At 54.0% G+C, this 21,725-nt stretch overlaps 2 protein-coding genes across 3 annotated transcripts; one reads left to right on the forward strand and one right to left on the reverse strand.

Annotated features, from left to right (window-relative positions):
- Window positions 1-783: 783 nt before the first annotated feature.
- On the reverse strand, window positions 784-4,050 carry ZNF511 (zinc finger protein 511). Of its 2 annotated transcripts, none has more exons than XM_081104699.1 (6): window positions 3,620-4,050; window positions 3,331-3,404; window positions 2,611-2,812; window positions 2,340-2,464; window positions 1,788-1,922; window positions 784-1,044 (listed from the first exon to the last, which is right to left on the reverse strand). In XM_081104699.1, the coding sequence occupies exons 1-6, from the start codon at window positions 3,770-3,772 to the stop codon at window positions 969-971; spliced, it is 765 nt and encodes a 254-aa protein (XP_080960825.1). In that variant the 5' UTR covers window positions 3,773-4,050; the 3' UTR covers window positions 784-968. The 2 variants fall into 2 exon arrangements, with proteins under 2 accessions (XP_080960825.1, XP_080960826.1); XM_081104700.1 differs by having other exon boundaries at window positions 3,653-3,797.
- On the forward strand, window positions 3,868-20,953 carry TUBGCP2 (tubulin gamma complex component 2). The gene is made up of 18 exons (XM_081104698.1): window positions 3,868-3,917; window positions 7,246-7,428; window positions 8,432-8,560; window positions 9,272-9,448; window positions 10,561-10,720; window positions 11,584-11,791; window positions 11,993-12,192; window positions 12,543-12,732; window positions 13,638-13,783; window positions 15,208-15,388; window positions 15,855-16,035; window positions 16,590-16,762; window positions 16,975-17,103; window positions 17,526-17,646; window positions 18,246-18,389; window positions 18,996-19,124; window positions 19,982-20,145; window positions 20,660-20,953. The coding sequence occupies exons 2-18, from the start codon at window positions 7,279-7,281 to the stop codon at window positions 20,793-20,795; spliced, it is 2,718 nt and encodes a 905-aa protein (XP_080960824.1). The 5' UTR covers window positions 3,868-3,917; window positions 7,246-7,278; the 3' UTR covers window positions 20,796-20,953.
- Window positions 20,954-21,725: the final 772 nt, after the last annotated feature.

Below are 21,725 nucleotides of genomic sequence, written 5' to 3' on the forward strand. Positions count from 1 at the left end.
GCCCTGCAGGCGGTCCCCATTCTGCCAGGCCTAGGCCCACAGCCCTTATTTGTCAAAACAGAGCGATCCATTGTTTCTGTCCATGGGCTACCTTCGGCATAGGTCTGGGTTCCACATGCCTGCCCAAACCTGCTCCTCCCTGCGGTGACTCCGCGTGCCCCTGCGGTGTGCCCTCTCCTTAGCTACCTGGTGGCCATCGATGAGAGGACTGCACTCTCACCTGCTCTGTTCCTGCCAGGAAGACACCAGCCAGGCACTCGAGCTCTGGTGCCAGCCCCTTCCCTCTGCCTGTGGCTGTCCCTCCTTGGGGAGGCTGCCCCAGCTGGCACTCTTCATCCCAGCACCGACTGACCTGCCCAGGCGCCACCTGTCAGTCTTCTCTGTCACTGCCCCCTAGTCAGGTTTGCTCAGAGCTCAGTAGAGGATGACCCAGGGTCTCTCAAACAGGCACAAACTCTCACTGATGGCACCCTGCCCACTCACCCCTCCAGAGGTGCCAAGACTTCATAAATCTTCCTGAGAACTGCCCTGGCCAGTCAGGTGGCCCAGTTGGTTGGAGCGTCATCCCGCACACCAAAAGGTTGCAGATTCAATCTCTGGTCAATGTTTCTCTCTCATCAATAAAAACAAAAACAAACAAAAAAACACATCCTCGGATGAGGATAAAAAATAATTATAATAATTCTTTCTGAAAGCTGAATGCTGAAAGCAAAGTGCTCAAACGTAATTATTGCTCATTTCCCTGCTTAGTTCAACAATATAGAAATGACTGGAGACCATAAATAAAAAATACATGCTTTATAAAGAACACCTGTAGGATGGCCCCTACAGAGGGAGGGGATGGGAGCAGAGTCACTGCCGAATCTGTGGTCACTCTCCGCTGATACTGGCAGCTGGTGTCATCTCGCCACCCCCCCAAGGACCGAGACATGAGGGTGGCAAAGGCCCGCGCTCTGGCTCAGCTGTCACTAGTGCTTATTTCTGTTCTTGGTGCTTTTAAATCCTCGCGATGCACCTTGACCAAAACAGACGGTGGAAGGTACTCTGAAATGGAAAAAACCTTCAGACTAAAGAATCATACCTTCTACCAACAAACAGCCCAATTCCTAGAGCAGTCTTTTCCTCTTCTTCCAGAATGCTCTTTCACTCCTGGAACATTCCTAATGGCAGCTCTTCCTTCCTGCAGACTCTGCTCTGGGGCCCTGGGGCAGCTCCTTACTGTAGCTGGCCGGTGCCTCTGACCTGCTTCCTATGGGGACTGGCTCCCACCAAGCTCTCCAGAGCTGACTTCCTGTCACCCTCCCTGCACTGAAACCCTAACTGCCCACTGGTATCTAGACTCACTCGATGGCCAAAGTCCAGGCAGCTGTGCGAAGGCAGCGAAGGGACACAAGTCCTTTTCATGTCAGTTCGGATTCCTTGGCGATTTTTTTAATTTGTCCAACATTTCCCCCAGATTAGATTTGAACTCAAGTTTAACCCAATAAAAGTGCAGTTAATACTAGAAAGACAGACTCACAGTTGTAACCTAAGCAATTACAACTGAGCTTCTCTCTATCCTGCATGGCTTCTGAACGCTGAAGTTAACAGCGTGCTGCAAAGCAGAGCAGGAAAGGGGGGCAGCACTCTGCATCCCGAGCTGCAGGCTTCCAAAAGCAGTGAGCCAGAGGCACGCAGTCATCCTCGAGAACCAGAACAGCCAGGCTCCCAGCTCCCACAGAAGCCCAATGGAGCCAGCACCTTTTTCTCCCAGCACGTTCACAACCTCAGACAGGCCAGTTACTGACCTGTGGCGGTAGGTCCGCTTCTCACCCACGGGCTCTGGGGGTGGTGTCACGTGTTCAGAGCAGACTTCCATGGTGTCCCCATCATCCCCCATGGCTTCTGTCGGCACTTCCATGGCAGCCATGGAAGTGGCTGGGCTGTGGAAAGCAGAGGGGCTCGCAGGGCTCGCCATGGTGACGGGTGCAGCCCCGTCTACCACAGAAATGAACTCACCAGAAAGAGACTATGTCTTTTCCTGCAGACATTTTATCACTATTTTGGCATTGTGTAATTTTTAGGCTACCAGATTAAGGAGAAGGATTATGGCAAGGCCAAAAGTGAACCTTATGATGCCACTTTTTATAAATTTAGGTATAACAATTTCACTTTGCCTTTAAATTTTTTTTTTTTTTTTTGGTTAATCCTCACCAGAGGCTATTTTTCCATTGGTTTTTAGAGAGCGTGGAAGGGAGGGGGAGAGACAGAGAGAGAATCATCGATGTGAGAGACATATATCGATTATGTGTGTATATACTCAAAAGGCATCTCTGAATTCCAGGGGTGGCTGTACATACCCTTTGCTTTTCTTTGGTTTATCAAACCGGAAGTCCCCAGGGTAGAGGTGATGTCTCACCAGGTGATCCTTCCTGTCTTTGCTGGTCTTGAACTTCTCTGTGCAGCCTTCCACCAAGCACTGATACTAAAACAGAGATACTGTCCCGCCATCCACAGGGATGGGGGCTGCAGAGGGAAGGTGCCCTGGTCTTGCCCCACCCAAGAGCTGAGAGCTCTGACCCTGAGGCAGACAGCTCCCATCCAAGCCCCCAGCATGACTGCTTCACCCACCATGTCCTGCCGCTCAGACAGGACCTGGAACAAGGAATCGTGCCACTCCAGGATGTGGGTGTCCAGCAGATGTCCCGAGGGGAAGGCCCGCTTGCAAAAGGAGCACACGTTTCTGTGCAGAGTGTGGTAGTGATGCTCATAATCCTCCAGGGTGTCGAATACCTGGCAGCAACCCGCCACCTGACAGGTGAACTCAGGCACCCTGGCAAAGGAAACCACTGCTGGCTGACAAAAAACATTAGGCTGTTGACAGCTTCCCTTTAAGTGGTCTGATAAAGCTCCGAATGTTTCTTTCCCAATTCCAAATCTTGCTTTCTTTTTTGTAGCTTTTCTTTTACTTTCTTTTTAAAAAATTATTTATTGATTTTTAGAGAGAGTGAAAGGGAGAGGGAGAAAGAAACATCAATTTGTTGTTACACTTACTTATGCATTCATTGGTTGATTCTTGTAGGTGTCCTGACCAGGTTCCCTAAAACCTTGGCCCATAGGGACGATGCTCTAACCAACTGAGCTACCCTACCAGGGCCCAGATCTTTCTTTGTTGAGAAGTTAAGTTTCAGAGACCAGCCAGGTAGTGGAGAGATCAACAAAGCGGGGCTAGGACGGTGGTTCAGGCAGAGAGCGCTGTGACAGGTCACCAGGGAGGGGCAGGACTGGGGGCCCGGGAAGGGGACAAAGTGGGGGGCGAGGAGAGGCAGCGCTGGGCGCAGAGCAGCTCACCTGGGCCTCTCGGGAACCCCGGCCACCCCCGTAAGCACGTCCTGGAGGTAGAGGTGCCGCTGCACGTCCCCTTCCTACAGAACACGGTGGGCACACAACTGAAGGTCCCGCCCACCCGGGCTGGGACCCGCCCGCCTTAGCCCCGCCCCCGACAGCTGTAGGCCCCGCCCAGACCCCGGCCCCACAGCTGTAGGCCCCGCCCCGCGGAACCATAGGCCCCGCCCAGGCCCCGCCCCCGCAGCTGTAGGCCCTGCCCCTAGACAACTCCCCTTTCCCTCGACTCACGCACCTCGAAAAACTCATGCTCCCGCGGGAAGCGTACCAGACGCGCCGCAAAGCGGAAAGGCGCGGCCCGGGCCGCGGGGTCTCGCTCCACGGGCAGCGGCTCAGCCGCCCCGGGCCCCGCCGCCAGGCGGGCGTGCACCGCGGGCGGCAACTGCATCGTCCGGTTCGCCGCGTAGCCACAACCTGTCGGCCACCGTCCACGAGCTTGCCGGGGCCGGACGTGACGTCACGCGCCACTTCCGCTTCCTGCACGGGCTGCGCGGCGGATTTCAGCGGGTGTAGGCAGTGGCGCGGCGCTGGCGGTGAGTGCGGACGGGCGCCGAGGGGCCGGGCGCGGCGGGGCTGCCCTCCGAACCAACCCCAGCCCGTGCGGAGCAGAAGCCGTGCTTTGGGGCAGCTCAGTCCCGAAGCGGACGCCGAGGTCCCTCCCAGGTCCTAGTGGTGCAGGGTCCCTCCCGGGCCGCTGCCGGCGCCCTCGCCCGCACGGCTTTGTCTCTGGCTGCGGCGGCCTTTGGGTCATTGTCTCCAAACCAGTCACCAACTAGGTCTCCAGGAAACTCAGGTTTTATTGGGAGTCTTCTTTGTCTAAAGGTCTTCTGGCTTCCGTTACCTTAGTCCCGTGTCCTTCTCGCGGCCGGTCTGGTCCTGCGCGCTCCGCCTGCCTTTCCGTCTCCTGCAGCCGCTCAGCTCCTGAGCTGCACAGGGCGCGGTGCCAGGAGCTCACGGCGCAGAAATCCAAGGAGGTCAAGCAGTTACCTGATTAAAACGTGATAGGTAGACACAGGAGGGACGCAGGTATGCATGAGACTTACTGGAGGGTGGACCAGGTGCGCACAGACTCTGGCTCAGAATGTTTCAGCATCGAGCACGACGTGCGCATGTATACGTGCGGGTGCTTTTCTTTAAGCAATTGAAAATATGTAATAAAGTTTGGTCATTTCATTCTGGGAGTGGAGGTTGTGGCTACATCGCCAGCAGGTCATTCACATGCCCAGGAAGAGCACTGGACAGACCCAGACTTTTCATCACTTTATACTTTTTCTGTCTCTGAGAAAGCATTAGGCTTGTTGACGTTTTCCACAAGTTTTCAAGCCCTACTCCTGCAGCTCAGGTGGTTGAGCCTCGGTTGAGCGTTGTTCCATGCACCCATAGGTCATTGGTTGATTGCCAGTCAGGGCATATACCTGGGTTCTGGCTTGATACCCAGTAGGGGGCATGCAGGAGCCAGTCATCGATGTTTATCTCTCCCTCTCTAAAAAAAAATAAATACATATTAAAAAATGCTTTTCAAGCCAGTTTGAGAAATTGGCTTTGAACTCTCAACAGAGACTCACTTTCCTCTGTTCACCAGTGTGCGTGAAGCAGGCGTCTTAGCCCACTGAGGCGGCGGCTCACGCGTGGATGACCCACACAGAAGTCTGTCCGTTTGCTCTGACTGATGGAGAGAACTCGAGTGTCACAGAGGTCAAGTGAGCCGTTGCAATTAAATGTTCTTCAGAGTTGCATTTAGTGTGGATGCTGCTGATGTTTAGCATCCTGGCCTCTTGCGCCTCCCAGTCACCATGACAACCGGGGGTCCCTCAGGGGCCCTGCCTGCAGGTGAGAGCCCCCATTCTTGCAGGAATTGTTCCCAAATCCACAGAGAACAGTGGATACCTCAAACATGGGGACAGGAAGATAGTTTTTAAATAAACACTCAATCATGATCTTTCTTCAGAAGGGCTCTCTCAACCCGCTTGTGTCTGGGGGAGGTGTGTGTGCTTGCCGCGGTAAACAGTGTCCTTGCCATTTACATGGCCAAAGGATCCTGCGTCCGGCGCTTACAAGGACAACCCGCAGAAACCACACGGGATGTGGGGAAACTGGTTCCCTCGGACTCGAGGTCGCCAGGGGGAAGTTCTGTTGTCTTCTCCGTTTGCTGGGTTTGCAGCGCCTCGCTCATGGCCCTTTGGGAGTAATGAGGTAGCAGTGGTTTGGGCGTCAGTGGGTCAGATCCAGTTTTCCTACTGGAAAACCAGCCCTTTCTCAGGTAAAATGCACATTTGCAGTTGGTTGGCCTTTGCAGTAACAGTGACGTCTGACCTGCTTTTTTAATAACTTGCTGTGTGCCGGCTTTACAGGAACTGCTGCATTGCATCTCTGCAGCAGCTCAGGGAGGGTATACTGCTCACCCCTCCTTGGAGGGAGCTGGTTTCGGACACCCTCAGCCAGGCCCCGCAGCCTGCGCCCTGCTGCTGCTTGCTCCCTTCACGCTGCAGCTGTCGTTACTGTCAGCGCCTCTTGTAGCCGTTCCTGCGCTGGCAGCCTGGGTTCCAGCTCATACTTACTCTTCCGCCCCCAGTTTGGAGACATCTGCTCCTGGCCGGTGTTTGATGCTTACACACTGTGAACTGTAATTACATCCGGAGAACTTATTTTCCACCCCCCAAGATCACAGTTACAAGTAATATTCATTGGTAATGAGCTGTGGAGTGTGGGCTGGGTCGTCTGTTGGTGTTTTGTTGGACTTGGGTGTCTTCACTTCAGCTGTCAGCACAGTGGCTCCGAACCTTTTCTGGGTCACAGAGCCTTTGAGGATCTATTGAAAAAGCCTCTCAGGAAATTCACAGAGAGACATGACTGTCCTTGATAGCTGTTCTTTTGCTGTTCATGGATCTGAAGTTAAGAACCTTACGTAGGTAGACTGAAATGTTTATGTGAAGCATGTAAAATTTGCTCATTTTTATTTTTTTAATCTATAGTTAATTACCCCTCTGTGTTTATTCACTCCCTTTTTTCAGCACTGTTGATGGTGATGGCTAACTGGGCCAGTCATCAGTGGGAGAACAAACTGCAGTGCAGGCCACTACTGTCCCCTTGGGGACATCTCAGTTATGACTTTGATGCCAGAGGGTTCTGTATCTAATGGTGAGACCCTGGGACATCTGGTTGACAGGTTAGACTGAGCTGAAGTGGAATCCCACCCAACTCAAATACACAGGAAATGTGTAGCTATTTTCCCCAAAGCTTCTGCATATATAGCCAAGCTTGGGCAAGAGAAGGAAATGCCCTAGGTACCAAAGTGCAGAGAACACGCAAACCTGAAACAGCGCAGGATTTGAGAACCAGGTGTGGGCCTCGTGGACTGGAACAGTTTGAATACCCGAGCTGGGACGGGGCAGTAGCTTAGGCCTGTGTAGATCCAGGTTCACTGGATCTGCCCAGCCAAGACAAGAAAATTGTCTGCCAGCCACTCGCCCAGAGCCCTGCGTGGTGGTGTCACCCAGGGTGAGGAGGGCCCAGGCCTTGGAGTCAACACTGCACCTGCAGGCTCCCGAGCTGAGGAGTGGGCCTAGAAACTGGCTGGAGTGTGGATTGCCAAAGGGAGCATGTCCACTGGAGACCGTGCCTGTAAGAAACGACAAACCCTACCAAGAGCGCCACCTGCAGGGAGAGGAGAACTCACCCTAGAAACAAGCCCTCCTGGGAGTAGACCTCCGGCAGTAGGTGGTTGTGGTCTTCGAGGGGCATCGTGTGGCCCACATGCTGATTTCGTTTCTCCTAGACCTGACATTGGCCAAAATTGGTTGCTTTAAAAATTTCTTACTAATAGGGTTTTGTTTTTGTAAGTAGCTTTCCTCTTATCTTTAGGAGAACATATTGTGATGTCTCAGGGCCAAAACTATGAGTGAATTTCGGATTCACCACGATGTCAATGAGCTGCTCAGCTTGCTGCGTGTACATGGAGGAGATGGGGCCGAGGTTTACATTGATCTCCTGCAGAAGAACAGGACCCCATATGTCACAACCACTGTGTCTGCACACAGTGCCAAGGTGAGTGCCCATCCCTGCGCTGCTGTCACTGGTGAAGACAGCCCGTCTCTGTGCTGTGCACAGAGCGCACCTCCCTGGCTCCTGACAGGGTGCCCTAGCCGTGCCAGTGATGATGTCAGACAACTTGGCAGGTGCTTTCCATGGACCAAGTGTCTGCTCAGCTCAGTGCCTCTGCTGACTCCGTGGCCACACTGAAATCTCTTTAAAGTGTACTGTTTTTCTTTATTCAAAAAATATGTGATTCAAAATTATAGATCTGCAGTAAAAGGTAACTTTGCAATCTTTTAAAAAACACATTAAGAAGCGTTAGGTATTGAACCAGCTTAATACTGGCACAAAGATAATTAGAAAAATTCACTGAGCCTTGGCCAGTCTGGCTCAATAGTTAGAATGTTGGCCGGTGCTCGGTTTGATTCCTGGTCAAGGGGACGGGACATACCTGGGTTGCAGGTTTGATCCCCGGCCCCGGTTGGGGAATGTGCAGGAGGCAACCAGTCGATGTGTCTCTCACATTGATGTTTCTCTCTTTCCCTCTCCTCCTCCCCCTCCCTCCACCCCTCCTTTCTACTCTCTAAAAATCAGTGGAAAAAATATCCTCAGTGAGGATTAACAAAGAAAAGAAAAGAAAGATTCACTGAGCACATTAACTTAGGAACACACATTACTTTTAATCTATCACAGGGGAAGCATTAAAAACCAGTGAGAAAACGTAACCCCTGAACCAGTACATGGTAATAAATTCCAGAGGGAACAGAGTGAAAAGAAGGCATAGCCACCAGGGGAGAAATACAGGTTATTCTGTGACTGGGCTCGGGAAGAGACGCCTTGGAGGAGAATGGTCTCACAAACTGAGGCGTCATCTTAGTTTTATGTCAGCGACGTATGGTTACTGCTCAGCCCACCGAATTTTACTCCACGTGGGTCTTTGTGTTTAATTTTCTGGAAGATGTTTTTTAAAGTTCTTAGTTATTGTCACTAAATCACTTGTGTTTGTTCTTTTGAGGTTAAAATAGCAGAATTTTCTCGTACTCCAGAAGACTTTCTGAAGAAATATGATGAACTGAAATCGAAAAACACAAGGAACCTTGACCCACTGGTGTACCTGTTGTCAAAGCTCACGGAGGACAAAGAGGTAACTGTCAGGCTCAGGGTCAGGCTTGTCAGGGAAGGCGCGTGGGGAGCCTGCCTTGTGGGGCAGTTCTGGCGAGTGTTGCCAGCACACAGGTTTGCATGGTAGAGATAACGCCTCATGACCCTGCTGTGGCGGGTGCCCCTCCTGTTCTGCCCGCCTGTCGGACTGAAAATAGCTCAGAGTGGTAGCCAGAAACACGGGAAGTACTGACAGTAGTTACCTCGCGGGGCGGGGGGTCGGAGGGGTGTTGTTGTTTCGTGCCATGTTTTTTGTTAGTTTAAAGCTGTGTACTTGATGCTAAGAAAAGCACATATCGAGCTGGGGGAGCCATGGCACATGGAGCACCCAGGAATGCATTAGGACCTTCCTCCTGCTTCCCAAGCTCAGGGTCTATTCAGGGGTGGAGGCGCACCCTCCAGTGCCAAGGACAGGGCGGGGGCCAGTCAGGTGTAGCGAAAAGGCAGTGCCCCTGGGAATGGAGTTTGGGAATTGGCTGTTAAAGCAGCTGGAGGGACCTTCCTTGTGAGTGGAAGACTCGAACCTGGTGGCAGGAAGCATTGGGAGACCAGACTGCAGCTTGAGGATTGATGGGAGCGTCTGCTCTCACCCTTCATGTGGTCACTGGGGGTGGGGAAAAAGGGGTGGGGTGTCGGTGCCAGGCAGAGTGCAGACGTGTGCGGCCCCTTGCCATTCAGGGTTCTGTGTGTGCAGACTCTGCAGTATTTACAGCAGAATGCGAGAGAAAGAGCCGAACTGGCAGCCACGGTGACGGCCAGCGGCACCACCAGCTTCAGCGCCCCTGCCGCGGCCTCCAGGATCTCCATGCAGGAGCTCGAGGAGCTGAGGAAGCAGCTTGGCAGCGTGGCCACGGGCTCCACGTTGCAGCAGGTACTGTGACCCACCGCCCACAGGCCCACATTCACTGCAGCCAGGGCAGGGAGTGCCAGCAGGGGGTGCACATCTCACTGTCATCTGTTGAAGATGAGTCTGAACGTGGAGACGCTGATCGGGACTAGCTGTGTGTGGGCAGGACCCTGGGCACGGTGAACTGGGGCAGGAAGGTTCTGTCCCACCCAGGCAGGTGACTCGCCTGCTGCAAGGCAGTTGTGTGGGTTCAGCCAATGCAAACTGCAATTTCCATTTCCCTCTGTTAATTTTTAGCCATTTGTCTTTTTAAAATTATACTTGATAGACATTTTCTCTAGATCATTTTCTCCTATACTTACTGCTCTGTCTTGCTTCTGAGTTTATGTACTGCCCTCTTCTTTTGATGTACGTCATCTGCTCACAGCATTGCCTCGGCCTTCAAGCCCCACAGAGCTGTGTCCCCATGAGGGTCTGAGCTTAGTATGTGCTTGTTGAGCACAGCAGCTGTGAAAGGGACAGTGGCCAGCACTGGTGGGCATGTGCTGGGTCCAGCACCTCACAAAGCCCTCAAACTGGCACCCCGTGTGGCAGATGAGGAAACTCAGTTTGCACCTGCCTTTCTCACTACTCCTAAGCCAGTGCTTCTGAAAGCCACCCCCACAACCCTGGTCAGCTTCTGGCGGCTAGTTCCTCAGGAGGACACTGCTCCATGCATGTGCCTGGAGCCAGCCTTTCCTAGTGTGGCCCTCTCCATCTGCCCCTTGTACCCAGGGGGCTCAGATGGGGCACCCCTTCTCCAACCATCTGTTGCTGGGGCCATGTCTTCACCCAGCAGCTCATGTCTAGACTTTGAACTGCCAGGAGGAAGCACAGGTGTTCCCAAGGGTCAGCCTGCCCTGGTGAGGTGCCCTCACTGCCAGTCCCCCTTAGTATGGGAGCCCTGCACAGACCGACACCCTGTCAAGGGCCTGGGTCTCCATCTCTTTTGCCCCCAGCCCCTTGCATGGTGACGGGCTCAGAGTCATTTCATTTATACACGTACTTATTGAACGCTTGTGCTCAAGGATGTTAGTTTTAACTGTTTGTACTAAAAGTATATCTTTGTTTTTTGCTTTTAAAAAAATTCTCACCAGTCTCTGGAGCTTACAAGAAAGATGCTTCGAGACAAGCAGAACAAAAAAAATTCAGGCCAGCGCCTCCCCATCTTCCCTGCATGGGTGTACGAGAGGCCCACGCTGGTCGGGGATTTTCTGACTGGCTCAGGCCTGAGCACAGACACAGCTGTGCCTATAGGTATGTGAAGCACTTACTTCTAACTGCCTGTGTGGTGACTCCATGGACAGGTGGCCACTGTGCTCAGAGCCCATCCTGTGCCCACAGGTAGACAGGGGGTGTGGTGTGTGTGTGTGCTGCCAGCAGGTTTGTAACCTGCAGATGTGGTGCCGTGTGATCGTGCTGCCGGGTCCTGGTCTCAGGAACCCCAGGGCAGCTTGTGTATGGGCAACAGGGGTGATTCTCAGAGACACCTTTCTCCTGGTGCTGCCTCCAGGTCCCCATCTGTCCCAGCAGGTGTCAGGGGAGACACTGAGGGTCGCTCTAGAGCTGGGAGCCGCCTGGGCCCTGAGGCATTTGGTGGCAGCCCTACTCAGTGGCCTGGGACTGTCCTCAAGTCCGTTGGGTGGTATCTCATTGTTTGTTTATGATAGAAATTGTAAGTGTTTTCAGGTCTTTAAGGAAGACCTCCCTTTTATCCCAGAGCAACCAGACTTACCAAGCTGTAATAAGCACTGCACGCAGACCCCATTGGACGTGCTTTTCAGATTCCTGATTGTGTCTTTTAAGTGCAGGCAGGTTCCCGCGTGTAGAGGTTTCTGCCTGCCTAGTGCTTTCAGGCTCCGATGGGCTCCCAGCCTGCCGGACGGTCAGCGCTGTTCCTCCTGGTGGTTTGGAATCTCAGCCTTTTGTGCCTCGATGGGCTCAGTTGAAGCCAAATGAACAGCTAGTTCTTATATCTGTAGTTATTTGAGGAAATTACACAGAGGAGAATGAGTGAGAGTGTGACTTTCAGCAGGTAGATTAGGTCAGGAGAGAGGCCCGTGGGAAAGGGGAGCTCCGAGTCAAGGCGCGTGACCCCAGCTGGTGTCTGCAACCCACAGGCTCCCTGCCCCTGGCCGCCCAGGAGTCGGCCGTTGTGGAGGACCTGCTCTCCGTGCTGGTAGGTGTGGATGGCAGATACATCACCGCCCAGCCCCTCACCGGGCGACAGAGCCGGACCTTCCTCGTGGACCCCAACCTGGACCTGTCCGTCAGGGAGCTGGTGAACAGGATCCTCCCAGTGGCTGCCAGCTACTCCACCGTGACCAGGTAGGTGCTGGACACTGGCCTTCTCAGGCACACTTGGCCCCGGAGCGTGTGCCAACCAGCTTCACTCCTGGCACGATGTGAAGGGCCTGGGGACAGGTGCAGGGAATCTAGTCTGGGCCTGAGAGCAAACAGAATGTCTAACCTCATCTGAAAAGGTAGCTCGCAGCTTCTCAAGGTGCTGGATGCTTCCTTTCCTTGTAGGTTCATCGAGGAGAAGTCTTCCTTCGAATACGGGCAGGTGAACCATGCATTGGCGGCTGCCATGAGGACCTTGGTGAAGGAGTACCTGATCCTGGTGACGCAGCTGGAGCAGCTGCAGAGGCAAGGCCTCTTGTCGCTGCAGAAGCTCTGGTTCTACGTGCAGCCGGCCATGCGCACCGTGGACATCCTGGCCTCCCTGGGTACGTCTCCCCCAGGCCAGGAGAGCCTGTAGGGGGCAGGGCGCATGCAGGCAGATCCTGTGATGGAGCACTGAGATGTGAAGATGGGACGGGTAGTGTCGCAGGAGGGACCCCTGGGCCAGCTTGCTAGTCATTCGTGTCTTGCTTTTGTCACTGTGGTTGTGAGGCCAAAGCTGTGGAGCTTCATGTTTTCCTAATTCGCGGGCGGAAACTGGAAGCTCTGGTAAACTTTATTTGCAACTACAGCTTTGGGTGTATCCCATAAAGAGCACCTGTCCCGTGAGGAGGTTGGAGGTGAGGCTCCGCGTGGCCTCCCCGTTCTCAGCACTGAGTACCTCTTCCCCTTGCAGCCACCTCGGTGGATAAAGGTGAGTGTGTTGGGGGGTCCACCCTGAGCCTCCTCCACGACCGGAGCTTCAACTACACAGGTGACAGCCAGGCGCAGGAGCTGTGCCTGTACCTCACCAAGGCCGCCAGCGTGCCCTACTTTGAGATTCTGGAGAAGTGGATCTACAGGGGGATCATCAATGACCCGTACAGGTGGGGCTGGGGATGTGGAGGGCGGGCAGGCGGCTCTTCAGCTTATTCTATTGCGTGGCGGACGTGTAGGACCCAGATTGGCCTCTTAGCTGCCTTTGTGTGGGCTCCTCAGTGTGACGGATATAAATGCATACGACGAAATACGTCAGCTCACAAAGAGTTCTGTTGGGTTGAGATTTATTTGTCAGAACATTTTACTCTTGATTTTAGCCAAAAGGCTGAGCAGTGTGTTTGTCAAAATACCCTTTTTTTTTTTTTTTTTAAATTCTCACCCAAGGATATTTTTTCCATTGATTTTTTTAGAGAAAGAGGAGAGGGGAGTGAGAGAGAGAGAGAGAAACATTGACATGAGAAAAAAACATCAGTTGGTTGCCTCCTACATGTGTCTGAACAGGGGCCTGGGACAAACCTGCAACCGAGGTACATGCCTTTGGCCTGGAATCGAATCCAAGAGCCTTCGGTCCATGGACCGATGCTCTGAGCACTGAGCCAGATGGTCCAGGGCTTGTCAAAATATCTTACTAATAGACTTGTGATCTAGGAATAGTTTCTCTACTAATGACCCAAATAAAAGCTGGTGCGATGGGCTGAGTAAGGAATGCGATTTTGAGGTCCTGGTGCGTAGGTGATATTTGAGATGGGATGTGAGGTGTCTGGGCTCTGATGGGCAGGAAAGCGTCCCCAACATGTCCTGTTACCCACATGCGTGGTGAAAGGAAGGGCTGGTTCCGTTGAGAGGTCAACCAGCCTCCCATCCTGTTCTGTGACCCCAGCTCTCTGCCCCAGGTCACCTCGCAGCCCCAAGTGAGGTTGGCAGGTTTGATTAATTCGCAGTTGAGAATTAACGGTAGTGAGACTGTGCTTGGCCTTCATGGTTGTGACCCAAGATGCCTTCCTGCTTTCAGCGAGTTCATGGTCGAGGAGCACGAGCTGCGGAAAGAGAAGATCCAGGAGGACTACAACGACAGGTACTGGGACCAGCGGTACACTGTGGTGCAGCGACAGATCCCATCCTTCCTGCAGAAGATGGCGGGCAAGGTGCTCAGCACAGGTGATGCCCGGGGTGGGGGAGGGGGAACAGCAGGCCTCAGGAGGGGCCCCATCCTCCCGGACGTGCTGAGTGTCCTGTGATTGTGTCCTGGGAGTGGGGTGGGCAGGCAGTTGCCAGGCTGTGCAGGCTTTGTGTCTGGTTCCTGTGGTCTGATTGGCTGCATTTGTTCCCTGAGCCTAAGAGGTTGTCTCAGTAGGTACCTCTCCTTCCTCATAACTATTGCATTTTCAGAACTTGGTTGCTACTTAGAGGAAAACTTTCTCACAACACTGACACCAGATTTACACACCAACACCCAGGTCCCCAGTTCTCTGTGGGCACCAGCTGGGTGTCCTGCAGTCTGACTCCGTCCTGACACTACCTGGATGCAATGCAGGCCCCATAGGTTCAGGGCTCAGTCCCTCAAGACTGTCCCACTTCAGATGCCAGCCATGAGTCCCAGGCCACCAAGGTGACTACAAATTGGGGGTTCCCAAGACTCCTCACGTTTGATAATTTGCTAGAGTGGCTTACAGAACTCAGGGAAACAATTTAGCAACTAAGTTTCTGGCTTATTATAAAGGATTTGATAAAGGATTTGGATGAACAGCCAGGTGAAGAGGTTTGTGGGGTGAAATCTAGAAGGATCCCAGTACAGGAGCATCTGTTCCCAGAGAGCTGGGGCGCACCACCTCCTGGCAGGTGGACATGTTCACCAACCCAAACTCTTCAAACCCCTTTGTTTAGGGTTATGAAGGTTCCATCCTATGGGCACAATTGGGTAAATCAGTGGCCACTGGTGATTAGCTCAATCCCAGCCCCTAGCCCCTCCCCAGACATAAGGGTGAGGCTGAAAGTTCCAGCCTTCTCATCACCTGGTTGGTTCCTCTGGCCACCAGCCTCACCTTCAGCTCTCTGGGGCCTGCCAAGGGTCACCTCATTAGCATAAACTCAGGTATGGGTGGAGGGGCTTCTGAGTAACAAGATTCCAAGGGTTTTAGGAACTCAGTGCTGGAAACTGGGACGAAAACCAAATATTTGTTGTTATATCACAATATTGCACACATTATAGGGAAAACTATCAACGACACAGGCCCACTGGGTTCTTAGTCACCCCTCTGGGGCAGGAACCTGATGTAGAGACGTGAATGGGGAGTCAGCAGGATCTGGGCATTTGGTGAGAGCAGGGCTGTCTGGGATGGGGTTGGAAGATAATTTAGAAGGTGGTTCTCAGGGCTTTTGTTTCCGTGCTCTCGATTAGAGAAATCAGATGTAAACAGTGACAACAAAGCACTGCTTCTGACCTCGGTTGGTGACCTGCTCTATGGCTAGAGCAGGTTCCTGAGTTGTTCTCACAGTCTGTTCTGTGTCCAGTCCTCTAGCTTGTGTGTGGGCCACGACTTGTATGTACAACAGAATGTTTAATCTTACTTCCATCTCTTCAGGAAAGTACCTAAATGTGGTCAGAGAGTGTGGTCATGATGTCACCTGCCCAGTGGCCAAAGAGGTCATCTATACATTGAAGGAGCGAGCATATGTGGAGCAGATTGAGAAAGCATTTAACTACGCCAGCAAAGTGCTGCTGGACTTCCTGATGGAGGAGCAGGACCTCGTGGCGCACCTGAGGTGTGCGCTTCTGCCGTGTTAGTGTGGGCAAACGTGCAGAAGGTTTGCCTAAGACACGGAGCTCCCACCAGTTCCATCTGTCGTTTTACAAATGGGCACACGGCCAGGTCATCTCCAGTCTTACTGCCTGACACCTGTGGACACAGCCTGTTCCCTGCCCAGGGTCCCCAGGCCCCTCCTTGGCTCCCATAGTGACCCCTCTTCACCCCCCTCGTTGGCCTGCAGTGACCCCTTTCTGGCAGCTGCCCTGCAGGTCCTGGCACAATGGTCTTGTGCCCCTGCCCGAGAGAGCTGCTTATTGCAGCTCATAAACTGACCACAGTCATGTTGCTTTGCATGCATGTAGCCGGAGCCCTTTGTGTGCATGTGGCTTTTTCTTGTCAGTCACCTGCCACCATTTCTCCAGAGTTTGGGCTGGTCGGCATCCCCAGTGGTCTCACTGATGTCTGCCTGTCACCTCTCCAAGGTCCATCAAGCGCTACTTCCTGATGGACCAGGGGGACTTCTTTGTGCATTTCATGGACCTCACAGAAGAAGAGCTAAAGAAGCCAGTGGACGACATTACGCCCACACGCCTGGAGGCGCTGCTGGAGCTGGCCCTGCGCATGAGCACCGCCAACACAGACCCCTTCAAGGACGACCTCAAGGTGGGCCTTTACCTGAGAAAGATGGTTGAAATAAAGCCCAGGAGCCTGGCCAGTGTGGCTCAGTGGTTGAGTGTCGACCCATGAGCCAGGAGGTCATGGTTCCATTCCCGGTCAGAGCATATGCTCAGGTTGTGGGCTTGATCCCTGGTAGGGGGCTTGCAGGAGAAAGCTGATTGATGATTCTCTCTCACCATAGATGTTTCTATCCCTCTCTCCCTCTCTTTTCCTCTCCCTAAAATCAATAAAAACATTTTAAAAAAAACAAGGTCCAGTGCCTGACAGGTTTTCTTTCTGCTTCAGTTGAGATGATCCTGTTTTTTTCCCCCTTCATTGTGTATTAAACTGGTTTTTGTGAAGATTAGCATGGCCCCTGCGCAAGGTTGACACCCAAATTTGTGAAGTGTTCCATATTTAACAAAATAAAAAAGAACACTTTTTTCAGTTACAGTTACCGTACGTTATTGCACTGCCTTCAGGTGAGGGCACAGCGATTAGACATCTGCACACTTTCCGAAGGGCTCATACTCCATGTTCTTCTGTTTCTCTCCCCCAAGATTGACCTGATGCCTCATGACCTCATCACTCAGCTTCTGCGGGTTCTGGCCATTGAGACCAAGCAGGAGAAGGCCATGGTGCAGGCCGACCCCACGGAGCTCTCTCTGAGCGGCCTGGAGGCCTTCTCTTTCGACTACGTGGTCAAGTGGCCCCTGTCGCTGATCATTAACAGGTGAGTGGGTCCCCGGGCACCAGCTTCAGTGAACAGTTTTCAGGGAGAAGAATCAGATGTGCCTGCCCACTGCACTGTTTTGTAGCCATTTGTGTCCTGTGGGGGTTACCGGGTAGCCTGGTGGCCCAGATGCAGAACTGTGTGTCAGTGACAGCCGGAGCCGCGTTTATGATGTCAGGTGTCAGTGGGATCCCGCGCCCTCTCCTCCGCAGGAAGGCCCTGACGCGTTACCAGATGCTGTTCCGGCACATGTTCTACTGCAAGCATGTGGAGCGGCAGCTCTGCAGCGTCTGGATCAGCAACAAGGCTGCCAAGCAGCACGCATTGCACTCCGCCAAGTGGTGCGTTCTCTGTCCACACGGGGTAGCGGTCCTAGGATGCACACCCATGTGGTGCAGGGCTGTTGCTGACCACCAGGTGCCCAGGTCACCGCCCTGTCCCCCAGCCGCCTGCACAGACCTGTGGGCCTGCCCCGTCGTCTGGGCGGGAGCCCTCGGAGGACCTTGAGCCTCCTCCCAGGGTGGGGACCTTGTGGTGTCAGCACTCCACCTCTTTAAGCCTGAGGCACTCTGCTTGCTGGTCTGTGGCCCCAGGTGTTGCTGTGCCTGTGTCTGAGCCTCAGGAGCTGCATCGTGGGTTGTGCTCAGAGCAGGTGTACCTGCCGACCACCTGCACACGCTGGGGCTGGGGAAGGGCGGGGAGCAGGAGAGTCTTGTACAGGTGCCAGCTCCACAGCGTCTCTGGGATGTCTCTGTTCACCCAGGTTTGCCGGCGCCTTCACGCTGCGCCAGCGGATGCTGAACTTTGTTCAGAACATTCAGTACTACATGATGTTCGAGGTCATGGAGCCCACCTGGCACATCCTCGAGAAAAACCTGAAGTCCGTGAGTTCTGACGTAACTGCTGTAACACTGAGACTCTGCAGCAACCCGGGCCCTCACATTGCAAGGTCCTCAGAGAGGAAGGTGCTAGGGTGGGTGTCAGGGTGATGCCACCAGCGAGGCCTCACTCAGAGCCTCGTTGGGAGAAGCCGCACCTCTGTACACACGCTGTCCTTCCTCACGTGGCAGTGTGGTTTGTGTGGCGTGGGGGATCTGCTCCCACACACCCCGTAGCCCCAGGACCAAGCTGTTGAACATCGTGGATGCCTTGTCCTCTGGAAGCTCTGAGAGCCTCAGAACTGGGGGCCCTGCGCTCCCACCAGCACGTTCTGGGCCCTCTGGGGCTTCTCAGCCAGAAGAACCAATTGCCACCAAATTCCAGAAGCAGGAAGTGGCAGGTGGCAGCATTTCCTTCTTGCTTCCTGTCTTTTGGGATCAGAAACTTGGACTTTGGGGGCATGTTCAGTATTACTTCCTGTTAGTGGTATAGGAGTTTCCCCCAAAGACCACAGGGTCAGTTTTTAAATGGAAATAACACGAACGTGTGCAAAGCCAGGGCTGAAGCCCCGGGGGCACACGTCAACCTGGTGTGCTCCCTGCAGGCCTCCAACATCGACGATGTGCTGGGGCACCACACAAGCTTCCTGGACAACTGCCTGAAGGACTGCATGCTCACCAACCCGGAGCTGCTCAAGGTTTTCTCCAAGCTCATGTCCGTGTGCGTCATGTTCACTAACTGCATGCAGGTGCGTGCCGCAGCCCTGCCCACCCTGCTCCCTCCCTCTCTGTCCGTCAGCCAGCAGGTGCTCCTGAGTGTCCTTCCTGAGCCCGCCGGGCCCGTGGGCAGGAACCCCGGCTGCAGGGTCTCTGTCCTGGCCTGTTGCTGAACACCTTGCTTTCTTCTTGTCAGAACTTACTTGATTTCATTTTTATTGGGCACCTGTCATAAGCAGTGGCTCAAAAGCAGTGGTACAGAAAACAGTGTCAGGAGGCAGATGGGGTGATGTGGGGGTTCGCCAGGGCTGAAGGCTACTGGGACATCTGAACCAGTGTGAAGGCGGACTAAGCCTGGGATGTGTCAGCTGATGACAAAGGGGTCAGGAGCATGTGAACTCGGTTCCTCAGACACTTAGGAGCCATATATGGGGTTGCAACCTGGAGAACACCATGAAAAGCAAGTGTTTTCAGAAAAATAGGTCCATAAGCCCGTGGGGCAAACGGGAATGGTGTTGACCTGTCTGCAGCCTCCCAGAAGGCCCGCCCTCTGTCCTCGAGTCTGCAGATGTCCGGGTGCAGGGGGTGTTTCATGGGAGCAAATAGGTTGTAATGAAAGTTTTCTTTGGGCCCCCAAGAGGTTTACACAGAGCATGAAATTGGACGATGAGCTGGGCCGCCTGACTCTGGAGCACGGCACGATGCAGGGGCCGCCCACCGAGGCTGAGCGGGCGGAGGAGCGTGCCCGGAAGGAGCTCGCCAGGAAGGTGCGTGGCCTCGGGGGTTAGTCCAGTAGGTCCTTCATCTTCCTGAGAGATTGGACAGTGTTAGGATTCTAATACTTAAAAACTAAACCCTCTACCACCCTTTCATTTCTGGCTTGAGTTTGATTAAAAGACAGCCATCTTAAAATTAGGTTCCAAACACAAGCCACAGAAATCCCCTGAGTGCCAGGGTGAGGCCAGCTTATCTGCACAACAGGCGGTGGTTGAGGGCTGAGCTGTCGGGCTGCCCAGCAGAACCTGGCGCTCAGCAAGTATAGGTTAGAGTCTTTCCTTACCTGAAGGTCAGGCCGCTCTCAGATGCCAGCGTGCAGGTCCATGGGTGGAGGGCTCATGGGTTCAGGCGCCAGCTCCCATGGTCCCTGTTGCATCCCCTCACGGGCAGAAGAGAACACGGACTGTGCTGAAGTCTGAGCTGCACAAAGAAAACCCTGGTGCCCTGTGGCCAGGAGAAGAGGCCCAGCTACCCAGAGCGGCTCCGTCCTGTGATCTCAGGAACTTTTTATTTTATTTTTAAATATATTTTTACTGATTTGAGAGAGGGAGAGAGAGATAGAAACATCATTGATGAGAGAGAATCATTGATAGGCTGCTTCCGGCACGCCCCCTAGTGGGGATCAAGCCCACAACCTTGGCATGTGCCCTTGACTGGGATTGAACCTGGGACCCTTCAGTCTGGAGGCCGACACTCTGTCCACTGAACCAAATCGGCTAGGGTGGTCTCAGGAACTTTTATGATGCCCTACCTATACCTTTTATCACTTGGAACCTTCCTGAAGTCCATTCTTCTATTGGAAGAACTTAAAAGGAAGGTCAAGGCAAGCTGGGCTCCTGTCTTCCAGCACCTGGCCGAGCATGTGGACACGCCTCAGCTGGCCTCCAGCTTCGAGGCCACCATCAATAAGTTTGATAAGAATTTTTCAGCCCATCTACTTGACCTCCTGGCCCGGCTGAGCATCTACAGTACCAGCGACTGCGAGCATGGCATGGCCAGCGTCATCTCCAGGTGGGTGTGGGCAGCTTTCCTGGTGTGAGCCCTGTGCCTGCCCCTGCATGACTGCGAGGCCCAGGTTCCCTGCTGTCGTCTCTCACCTTCCCCCACTCGGGTCTGCACAGACAATGTGAGGCCAGTTCTGCTCAGGCCTGAGGGTGTCTGTCCTTGGCCTCCTTATGCTGCTGCCTGTCCCCCGTCACTCCCTGAAGTGACAATACGCATCAGTTCCCTGGTGTGCATTCCCCAGTAACAGGCAAGCCGTCTGGCAATGCCCCCACCATCGGTCCGTGTCCATGGACCTCGGTTAGCCTCACTCTCCGCAGTGCTCCCGGAGCCAGGACCCAAGGAGGACCCCCTTCAGCCCTCTACCTTCCCCCAGCAACAGTGTCACCCCAAGTCAGATGAGCAGTGAGATGGGGGCCGCGGGTGGATAGCGATGGAAGGGTGTCCCTGCCACCTAATGCAGGGTCCTGTAGCCACCGCAGGGTGGGTGCCCAGACACTCCAGCCCCGTCCTCACCCCTCAGGCTCGACTTCAACGGCTTCTACACAGAGCGCCTGGAGCGCTTGTCTGCAGAGAGGAGCCAGAAGGCAGCCCCCCAAGTGCCCATTCCACGGGGGCCCCCAGCACCAGCGCCCAGGGTCGCCGTCACCGCCCAGTGAGGCCCTTGGACCCTGCACCCACCACAGCTGAAGGAGGGACGGATGGGCTGGGGGGTGCTGTTGCGGACAGATGAGGTCAGGGTTTCTAATAAAGTATCTGATGTACATGTGCTGCGTGCGCTGTTGCCATGTAAGTATAAAATCTGAATGTTACCTGTGCTCAGTCTGTCTTTCTCAGGGCAGAGCAGCCTCCCAGACCAGAGTGGTGTCTCCATGGTGTGCTGACCTGTGAGCCGCTTAAGTAGAGCAGGGGCACTTTAGGGGATTTTGCTTTTTGGCCTCAAAGAAAAAGGCATTTGAGCAACATTAGAATAATTGCCAAGGTGCCTTGTGGGGGCGAGATGGGCTGGGCTCCCTGGAGTCTGCCAGAACCCTCAAACCCATGGGCTGGGGTTTGCTCCTGGCACTAGGGGGCAGCAGCTCCTTGTGCTGTAGGTGAGTTGTGACCTGCATCCACGAATGTGCAGCCTGGGGCTGTGGCTGAGGCCTGTGTCCTTAGGACTGCCCTGAGGTGGGGACATGCCCGCCCAACCCATTCCACAACCTGTGGGCTCCCCATCTGGCAGTAGATGGCACACCAGCCCTGAGGATGATGCTGCCACGAACACCTCTGGGCCACTTGCTGACTCATGTAGTCATTTTCGAAATTCAGTCTGAACCACCTGCTCCAGGTGGCCTCCTTGGCAACTGAGGAGGAATGAGACTAGAAGCAGCCTGGGCACACAGACAAGATCCCCTGGGGTGCAGGTAGGAGTGGCTCTTGGCCTGGGCTGCTGCCCTGCAGGGCTGGGCAAGCCACAGAAAGTTTCCCTCTTCTGCAGGTTGTGCAGATGCGATCTGAGTAAACAAGCGTATCTGCCAACCCCGTTGCCAGTCGTGGTGTCACGCAACTGGGGGACTGAGCAGAGGAACCCCTGGCTCTCGGTGAGG

This window comes from Myotis nattereri, assembly GCF_964212035.1.
Source record: "Myotis nattereri genome assembly, chromosome: 13".
Taxonomy (NCBI): Eukaryota; Metazoa; Chordata; class Mammalia; order Chiroptera; family Vespertilionidae; genus Myotis; species Myotis nattereri.

Coding starts and splice junctions, on each gene's coding strand:
- ZNF511 (XM_081104699.1), bottom strand. CDS start 3,772: ATGCAGTTGCCGCCCGCGGTGCACGCCCGCCTGGCGGCGGGGCCCGGG. Junction 2,813..3,330: donor GGGGTTCCCGAGAGGCCCAG/GTGAGCTGCTCT, acceptor TTCCTTTGCCAG/GGTGCCTGAGTTCACCTGTC. Junction 2,465..2,610: donor TGTCTGAGCGGCAGGACATG/GTGGGTGAAGCA, acceptor TCTCTGTTTTAG/TATCAGTGCTTGGTGGAAGG.
- TUBGCP2 (XM_081104698.1), top strand. CDS start 7,279: ATGAGTGAATTTCGGATTCACCACGATGTCAATGAGCTGCTCAGCTTG. Junction 8,561..9,271: donor AGCTCACGGAGGACAAAGAG/GTAACTGTCAGG, acceptor CTGTGTGTGCAG/ACTCTGCAGTATTTACAGCA. Junction 17,104..17,525: donor GCATTGCACTCCGCCAAGTG/GTGCGTTCTCTG, acceptor CTGTTCACCCAG/GTTTGCCGGCGCCTTCACGC.